The sequence below is a fragment of the Crocodylus porosus genome, unplaced genomic scaffold (assembly GCF_001723895.1).
Source record: "Crocodylus porosus isolate Cpor-Errol unplaced genomic scaffold, CroPor_comp1, whole genome shotgun sequence".
NCBI lineage: Eukaryota > Metazoa > Chordata > Crocodylia > Crocodylidae > Crocodylus > Crocodylus porosus.
Genome location: NW_017728909.1, coordinates 64,451,694 through 64,461,708, shown reverse-complemented (window position 1 = coordinate 64,461,708; position 10,015 = coordinate 64,451,694). Strand labels below are relative to the sequence as shown.

The 10,015-nt window shown below is 39.2% G+C and overlaps 1 protein-coding gene across 1 annotated transcript in view; it reads right to left on the bottom strand.

The window, feature by feature from the left end:
- Nucleotides 1-10,015, bottom strand: part of LNPEP (leucyl and cystinyl aminopeptidase) — an 84,306-nt gene that overhangs the window by 42,085 nt on the left and 32,206 nt on the right. Inside the window, exons 2-3 of the mRNA XM_019532408.1 lie at nucleotides 6,833-7,673; nucleotides 3,147-3,285 (exon numbers count right to left, since the gene is read on the bottom strand). Coding sequence (XP_019387953.1) covers nucleotides 3,147-3,285; nucleotides 6,833-7,673 — 980 coding nt within the window. The remainder of the gene's footprint in view (nucleotides 1-3,146; nucleotides 3,286-6,832; nucleotides 7,674-10,015) is intronic.

The following is a 10,015-nucleotide window of genomic DNA, read 5'->3' as shown; positions in this document are numbered from 1 at the left end:
AGAAGTCGTCCCCGCGGGCAGAGTGTGGTCTTTTGTCTTCGCTCTGACCCTATTTGCAAATATACCTTTTGTGTTGCTAATAGAGTGTGTCTGAGACTGAGAGTTCTTCGCCTCCCGAGAAATGAACCGCAGCCATTTCTGCAACAACATGAAGACAAGAGCCTGAGAGCACTCCACTGAATCACATTTTGAATGTCATCTTTATGGCAAGAAGGGCTGAACATTTAATGTAAAGGTAAAGATCAGCTGCTGTGTTTAAGACCAGAATCTAACCAGTTGCATAGAGGCTGCCATCTGCACTATATCCACCCCTGTGCCCTTCTCAAACCTCTGAGAGTAACTGGGGCATAGCAATTCCTTCACCAATTCAGAATCCCACTGAATTGGTATTTTGAAGGAGTAGGCTCAGAGGCCAGGTCATTGGAAACATGTATGCACCAACTCAAAAGTGATGTAAGACTGTAAGATGAGTAACAGCCTGCCTTCACAGAAAAGCTCCGGGGTGGATCCAGCCTGTGGGGATTTGCTAGCTAGTTCCCAGATTGTTAGGAGGAACGTCAGAGGCAATCCAATTTAAGCTGGTTAGAAAAGGGTTGCAGAACTGCTTTTCCCAATCTGCCACTGATCTCAATATCCAGTTATCAAATCCAGGTCATAATGTTTGGCAAATGTATAGACTAAGCCCTAAAAGTGGCTACCCTGGAGATCACTGAAAAAGGAATAGTTCTCCAATATGCTATGGAAGTATCTACTGAACGTAACAGCTGCAATGCATTAAGTGATCCATTTGGATAATTTCTCGCAACCCATGACCTGATCTCTCACAGCCTTCCCCAGTGCCACAAATGATGGGAATGATTTCAAGAACTAGTCAGTCATAGAGAAATAAGGCTGGCAGGGACCTCAAGAGATCATCTAGTCCAACCAGGGATCAAACCTGCAACCTTGGCGTTATTAGCACCACACTCCGACAAAATGAGCTGAATGGTGGTTTCACCCTGCCTAAATAAAGAAGAGATCTTGATTTCTAATCTGCTGTGAGATTTGAAGAGAGAAAACAGGGAGAGAAATGGCTTCTACTGAATGAAAAAATAAACATCCCCTCACTGAAGAACGATGGTGGTTGTTTTATCCTTATGTAAAACAATGCAAGTGGATTAGGAGGTATCTGTCAATCTTACTAATTCTCAAGGGCAAGGGGAGCTGCCAGAAGGAAGATGGATATGACCATGAACTCTTCAAAAGGTCTCCAGCATAAAAGTGAAGTGGGAGGAGATTCCCAAAGGCCTGCAAGAACTAAGATCCCAGGGCACAGAAGATTCCCAAAATACCTTGTGTGGTGGCAAAAAGGTGAGAGCTGGAACAGCCCATCAGCAACTAGCGATATTTTGTCCCAGCCAGCCAGATTTATTTAACAAATAGAGCATTCACACTTTAAAAAAATGCAGAGAAGTAGGTCTTTCTATAGACGAAACGCAGAATATCTCAGCATTTTTCACCTTTGGGATTTAGTTTTAGGTGGGTCCATCTGCTTGGACCTCTCCCAGGCTTCCAATATTCCCCAGGAAGAGAAGTCAGGAGTCAGAGGAGTGTATTGGTGGTGAAGTTAGGAGTTGCTCTCCATGGGGGAATCCCTTGAGAGAAGAGAACGATATATCTGGAGCACAGTCTACAATAGATTTTCTGCTAGAAAAAGGGAGGAGGTGGTAGAGCTAGAAGAGGTGCCAGAAGTGGAGACGCTGGGAATGGTAGTAGTAATAGTTCTGCCCTTTCAGTAGTAAAGACAGAACAGAATCCGTACAACTGCCTTTTTTCTCTTGCAAACCACACACTCACAAGTAAGACATACACCCTGTTTTGGGAAGATGGAATGAAGAAAAAAAACATGTTCCAGAGTCATGTCTGAATTCTGACTGCTCAGCCAAAAGCTTCTACCAAATCCACAGTAGCTGTGAAAGGTTTAACACCATAGCTCTGAGCCTCAAGGGTAAACCCTGTCCCCTCTATCTCCAAGGTTGGCAGGGGAAGAAACACAGAAACCATTTTATAAACCCCAATTTTGGAGGGCTGATTTTTTGGGACAGTTGCTCATTATAGGTTTGTACAAAATCTAGCATGGATCCCTAACGTATGTGTGTACATAAGGTATTTCTTCTCAGTACCAGAGAGGATGGTGCCAGTCACACTGGTACCAAGGTTTGTACTGGGTACTTAAATGCTACAAATTTGTAATAGGTCATCCAGGAGCATTAAGGACTCTGGTACAAAGCATTCTAGTGAGCAGTCCCTGCAGATACAAGTTTTGGAGAGCAAGCAAGAAAATGAGATGTTAGCTTGTCCAGGTAGATCAGGTCTCTGGATTCATGGCTTCAGGATTTTTTTCCTTCTTTCCCATTCAGGAATGATGCTCTAAGTCAGATGTACCCTACCTAGATGTAGTGGAGATGGTACTGGATTTTAGTCCTGAGCAAGTGCTGAACTCTGCACGATAGGTGAAAGTTTACTAACTAAACCAGCTGTAGAACCTCACCCTGTGTTTTTGGACAGATACCCTAGTTACAACAATGGTGAAAAAGTGAGATTTCTAGGAGAAAAGTCCCTTTTGGGACTTGGAGATGATTTGGAAAGATGCATGGAACTGAGAGGCAGTTGGGGCCACACTGTCCTGTGCGACTTGTGTCCCCTCTTGCCCCCCTCCTCTCCAAAACAAGACTGCAACAATAGAGACTACTGATCAAAAGATTCCATATCTCATGCACACACCGCAGGTGGGAACTACACAAAAAATAAATCTAACCAGTCTAAAGAAATTCATGCAGCCACCAAAAATTTCCTAGTAGATTAAAAAATGCCCTATCATAATTCAATCTAGCCCTGACTGTAGTCCATCCACTACCATTAGAAAGACAAAACAGTTTTAATTTTACATTAATAAATACATAAAATATGAGACGATAAAATCTTTGGGACAGAGACAGTCATTCATTCATTATTAATCTGTACAGAATCTAAAACAGATCCCTAATCAGGCCCTCTTGACACTACTGCAATACAAAGCAATACAAATATCATACAACGCACTAATAAAATACTGAGGATCTAAAACCAGTTCTTCCAAGATTCTTACACTAGAAGATAAATTGTACCTTTGGCATATTAGACAGGGTAGAATGCTGCTCATCTCTCCTTATCGTAATTAGAAATGTGGATTTAAATGCTGGTTCATCAAAGCAGGGAAAAGCAGACCTTGCTGCCAGAGGTTCAAACTGAGTTGCTGCAAGCCACCTGATGGGGGACAGAACAAAAAAATAATGATAACATTGTATTATAAACAAAGGTATATCGATGCCAACTGCTAGATGTTACAGAATCACTTTTGGACAGTTTGAAGATAGGGAGAATTAGCTGTTGGTGAGAGACAAGAAACACAGAAGAGCTTTATCTAGTCATGACAAAGTCCTTGCCATTAGGGTACATCTTAAAAGTTTTTGCCGGCATTATTTTTATGCTTAGCAAAATCCAGTCAGAATATAGTTGCTAAAAAAAGCAAGCGATGAGTTTCAAATAAAAAAATATACAAGGTCCTTATTCCTCCTTAACTTCACATAGCCAAAGGCAACTCCAGGATACATGGATCTCTGTTCTGAGGGAGATCAAGGGGAATAATTTGATGCCTCAGTAGACCAAGTGAAAGGCAGCTTTTACACTTTATGCTACACTTCAACAGGTAGAAAGCGTCACACTAGATTCCCATTAACCATCTGCCACAAAGAAATCCTACTCAGAAACAAATTTAAAGATTCTTATAATTTTTCAAACTTCTGTGCAAGGTTTTTCAACGTATGGACTGGCAGCACTATAATATTCAATTTGTTCTTTATTCTCACCCCTGAAAAAGGGAGGGGGAAAGTCTGGTAAGAGGGGTGTCCTATTTCCCTTGGTCCTTAAATGGCATCAGGTTTACAAGAAATTATTTGCTTCTTTCCATGTCTACTTGTTAAGTTAGCTCCTTAAAAATTCAGTAGTTTTCTTTACTCATTCACCAAATTAAATGATACCTTGTTTTGCCTTTGTAACAAGCAGCTCTTTAAAAACTACTGATTTGTGAAATATACTAGGGTCCCTCTTAAAGGGACAAAGTCAGAGAAGTGGCTTGATATTGTTACAGGAAGCCTCTGAAAAAGGCCTGGAAAAGAAGTCTATTGCTTTCAAACAATCAAACAGCTGCACTAAAAACTCAGACCACCATCTTCTCCTACAGCAGGGATTCCTAAACTGTGGTTCACATACCGCTGGGGGCACGCAAGACATTTCTGGTACATGGGAAAAATTGTGTAACGGTGGATTTAATCTTCATTATAATAATAATAATCAGTATTTAAAGGGATTAAAATATAAAATGTATGCTTCTAGGAATACGCAGGCAGTGGGTAAATCTGTAAGAGAGTACACAATAAGAAAAGTTTGGGAACCTCCGTCCTCGAGTAAATGGGGGAGACAAGTAAAGGTTTCAATCACTTCATAAGACCTGGTAAGCAAATGTGGAAACAAATTAGCATTTTTGTTTTGGTTGTATTTGAATACAACATTAGAGTAAAATAAGTGTTGACTGAAAGGAGGCTTTCTAAAAAGGATACACAATGCAAGAGAAAAATATGGTACCAGCTGTTCACAACGTACATAAATAAATGTTGTCCTTTAAATTCTCACTACAAGCATTTCATATCATTTCATATTTCACCATAATACACGCCTTTAAGTAAAAGCTGCCCAGCTGCATGCCAGATTACTTTGCTCTGGCAATTTATTTCATTTGATGATATTTTGATATGATCCCCATCTCCTTCAATATCCTGTTATCATATCTGTAAAAAGCAGTATTCCCATGCCAGTGAACCAATCATATAATTTCAACAGAATGTCAAAGGAACAAAAAAGACCAATGAAGAGCTTCCTAATACAGGACTGGGGATGATCTGCCAGGAGGCAGGCTCGAAAGTCTTTCAACATATGCTTAAGAATCTCCTTTCTAGGACGGGTAGGGGCAGCACTCTCTTATGAACAGTCAAATATATAATATGTTTTGACATTTCAGAAAACAGATCTGTTTGTCATATGCACATAGACAAATTGAAACAGATTAAGCATCTTTGATCCAAACTTCTGTCTTTAAATGGCAGCTGTTTGCAAGTAAGAGTCCCAACACTGCACTCAGTTAACACAACAGAATGAGGCAGGGAGAAAGTATCTGGAAGGGAGAGGGAGGATTTCTTTTGCACCTCAACTCAAATGTGTTAATTTACTGCCCTCTTGTCAATACACTATGGGAAAGGGTAAAAAGATAATGAATGACTACTGAATGTAGTCTAGTAAACAAATTCTTTTTTATGTGAAAATAGACAAAAATAATTTTTCTTAAACTGTGCAGCTCTCAAACTCTATTAAATTAGCTTTATGGTAGATTATACTTGTTTTCAAAGGGACTGAGAAACTGCATAACTCACATTTTTACCTAAAATGGTCACCAGTTTTAAACTGATCCTTCTCATTTAAAAATACACATAGAAGTTGGGCTAACCATAGCTACTAGCATGTTTCTAGAATAACTTATGCCTACCTACTATAATGCTAAAGCCTTGTTAAAACAGGACTGAGCAAGGTGTTGATTGCAAAACCAGAAAACAATAAACATCAAGCTGGTATTTTTTCTTGGAGGGAATCTGGTTAAAATATTCCTTCATACTTAAGAAAAAAATAACAATAGCTTTGCAAGCACTCTTTTCAATTAAGATTGAATCCGTGTGTGTCCTGACTAAAAGCATTTGTATAAAATGAACTGAATATAGTTAATTCTGGATGCATTCAGGTCCCCTAATTTAAGAATACAGATTAAATTACCATTAACTAAAACACAGGTTGTAAAAAATTATGGGCTAGATTTTGCCATCTTAGGATATGGGCAAAAGTATATTTGTAGTGGCTCCAAAATGAAGGGGGAGCTGCTCCTGTTACTTGCTGCCTGGGAGTGTATAGCAGCTGTTATGCTGTTAACTGATACATGCATGATGGGCAAGGAAGGTGACAAGAAGATTGGCAGCAGGTCTTCTTGAATTTGCTTAAATTCTCCAAATTTCCCTCCAGCTTAACTTAGGGGCTTAGGTGGGGATGCCACTGCTACCAAGTCAGGGCTGGGCCTGAAGCCATAGAAGCTGCCTGCCCCCCTACCACCTCACACTCAAATCCAAGACAAGGGGCTTCTCTCCACCCCCTCTGCTCCCCCAATATTAAGTGGGGGGGTAAAAACTCTGTCTTGGAGTCAAGTAAATACAGCAGAATATTTGGATCAACTGATTTAAGGCTTTGGGCTTGTTTAATTGGATCTCATTTCTGATGTAGCTGGACACAATTGCTTCCTTTACTTTGCTGATCAAGCTAGTTGTCATGTCTGTGAGGTTTACTTTATGGTCACTTAGAAATGGGCTTTGGGACCTTCTCCTTAGCTACACTTCTGCAGCTTGGTCTAGGTGAAAACGGCCATGGCTGGAAACACACCCTTACCTCTGGGGCCTAATCTTTGTGTGAACCATCAATAACACGAGGAATTAGGATTAAACAGAGGGAAAGATATAGTTGTAAAGTATTTAAGAAGAGTGAAAGCCTCCTCCATTTCAGCAAGCCTCTTACTCAACATTTCCTAAGGACCTCTTTTATTCTCCACACATTTTAACAGCTCAGCAAGCACAAAAAATGTACAGCAAAGCTGATGCTTTTTCTCCCTCACCAAGTGTAATTCATGCAATAACCACACGAGAAGAGCTATTCATACGTGTACCTTTTCTCAGACTGTTCATCCTTGTAGGAGATTTTGTAAAATCCATAGTAGGTATCTGATAAATTAGATGAATAGTCCAGGCTGAGGATGTAGTTCTGCCCTACAAGAAGAGTTTCAGGAGCCACAATTGCAATCTGGTTATGCTTTGGGTACTCCAGAACTTCAACTGGTTTTTCTTGACTCCGTCCTTCTAAATTAAGGGTTGCTTTGGTGATATTAAGTCCTGAGCTATGAAGTATGATATTCCAAGTTACCTGGATGACATTAACAGTAATCCGTACAGAACCTACACATTTCATAGTGGTTAGGTTTGGCTGTAAAAAGAGACTGTAACGTAGTGGTACGATGTTACTAGGAAGCCTAATCTTTGCCCAAGGAAATACCTTTCCATTAGTTGCTAAAGGATATATAAATTCCATTGAATGATTTCTTTTATGGCAGCCTTCTTTGGTAAAAGTACATTTGGGAAGAAGATAAATCACCATTATGACTGAAACTGCAATCACGAGAACAACCACACAAACCACCATGGTCCTTGTAGACGGCACTGAGCATGAGCCATCTGGATTTTGTCTGTAGCCAGCTCCATTATTACGGAGACCTGAGCTTCTGTTCATGAAAGACATGCCCAGCAATTTTGCTGAAGATTCATAATCCTCCTCCTCCTCATCCATTTCGTGTTCTCCAAGGCCACGCACCAATAGTCGTGAACTCCTTGGCTCATACTCCACTTCATCTGGTTCCAACGGATGCAAGCAAGGCTCCTTAGCCAAGTCAACCACATCAGGTTCTTCCTCAAACATGCTGTTTTCAATCATGTTCCTGGGTAACTGAATTCGATCTGGGGGAGGGGAAAAACAAGCATATGTTATATGATAACTATAATTATTATACCTCAAAGATAATGACTACTGAATGTAGTCTAGTAAACAAATTCTTTTTTATGTGAAAAAGATGATGAGTGGGGATAATGGAGTCTGCAAAACACTTCTTCAGTACATCCTGTGGAAAACCCTCCAAATTTATCATCTTCTAAGTTTACTTCCCCTCAGAGAATATCTATACATCTTTCTGCCTAGAATGCTGATTTTTTTTTGTTTGAATGACAAAGATGTTCCTTACGATACTATCTACACTGAGAAACTGTATAACTCACGTTTTAGCTAAAATGGCCACCAGTTTTAAATTGATCCTTCTCATTTAAAAATACACACATAGAAGTTGGGCTAACCATAGCTACTAGCATGTTTCTAGAATAACTTACGCCTACCTACTATAAATGCTAAAGGCTTGTTAAAAAAAGGACTGAGCTAGGTGTTGATTGCAAAACCAGAAAACAACAAATATCAAGCTGGTATTTTTTCTTGGAGGGAATCTGGTTAAAATAGTCCTTCATATTTATGAAAAAAATAACACCACATTTGCAAGCACTCTTTTCAATTAAGATTGAATCTATGTGTGTCCTGACTAAAAGATAGTTCATATTAAAGTGAAGAATGTCTCCATAAATCTTGACCCTAATTAACAGACTGTTGTATATTCAACCATAATATAAGAGATAATTCAACCCTCACTTTTTCTTCCTCCTTCTTTAGAAGTGTCAGATACTTATGAATCAAACATTTGAAAGTATGTTGTACCAAGCATTTTATTTTGTTATTTCTGTATAATAGCTAATAGCTTAGTCGACCATTCCCAGAGCTAGGAGGAAGTTAGAAGTACTGCTGGATAAAGGGGGTAATGTTCCTAGACACTAGCTACTGATGGCTTAAATATAAAAGTTTATCTTCCTTATGGACCTGAATCAAAGCCCACTGAAATGGTATCCATTGATTTAAAAGGCTGATGAAGGAGACTCCCTGGGGATGCTAGAGAAGAAACTAGAAGAACTGGAAGAACCACCAAACTTATTTAGCTCTGAATTAAACAGGCACTCCCACAAACAGCTCTTTATTTTTCAACCCCATAATTTATGTTTCTTGATGCCTGTTAGTTCTGCTTTTAGCAGTAGTGGTCCAAAAGATATAACTGGACACTTCAGTGCTCATCTGTTTTTTTCTTAGTATTATTTTGGGAAAAATATAAACGTAAGTTGGATGAAACAGAACATTTTTGGGACTGACAACCGATTCCCATCCAGGACTCTACACCTTGGTAAAAGAAAATATGGGACCTATAAGGTATTCTAGAATGGCAGCCCGCAAATCTTGTGCTCTTGCTTCAGTTCCATGAACTTCAATGTGATGCAGACAGGTGCTTAAATTTAAGCAAGTTTAAGAATTTTGCCAAAAAGTCATGTTGGCACTGAAGGAAATGCTTTGCTAAATTGGAGCCTAGAGTCAGTTACTAAAGGAGAACACAGATTAGACTGCATTCAGATGAAACAGGTGGCAAAAGCTTAGAAGTAGTTGAAAATTCTGTTAAATTAGGGGGTTTTGTTTTAAAGTAAAAGGGAGAAAGGGAAATATTTTCATCAATATTTGTTCAGATAAAAAAGCAAAAAATTACTTCAGACAGTTCCAGAGAAGTACATGTTTATGGCAAAGAGCAAGACCTCAGAATTTAACACCCAATACTACAAACTAAAATCATTTAAGAGCAATGTCAACCAAAACTAAAATAAAAATATTCCCTTGATCTAAGAGAGTCTTAAAACAAGTTCCTCCTCTTTTGAAGAAACCTGTTCATCTGAACATTATTCATATCAAGCTCTCACCCTCATCATTTAACCTTTTAGAATGACAGAGGGGTAACTTCTGTCATCAGATGTATTGAGCAATAGCTCCACAGACTGTCATTTGCCAAGTGAAGTCAATAGGAAGACCTGTTTATTCTTCATATTATATACAAATTCATCCAAACTAATAAGTGAAATTCTGATCTGAAGCTTAGTTCATCATGTCAAAAAACTTGAAATAAATATTGTATAAGACTGACTCATGGTGAAAAAAGCTACGAATCTGAGCTCATAAAACACAGTTTATTGTTTCTGGTCAAATTCCAAATTCAGAAACTGTCAATCTAGTCATCATCACTTTTTTCAAAGGAAATATATTCATAGATTGCGAGGCTGGAAGGGACCTCGGAAGATCATCGGGTCCAGCCCCCTGCACCAGGCAAGAAAGACAACTGGGGTCAGGTAACCCCAGCAAGGTAACCGTCCAGTCTCCTCTTGAAGATTTC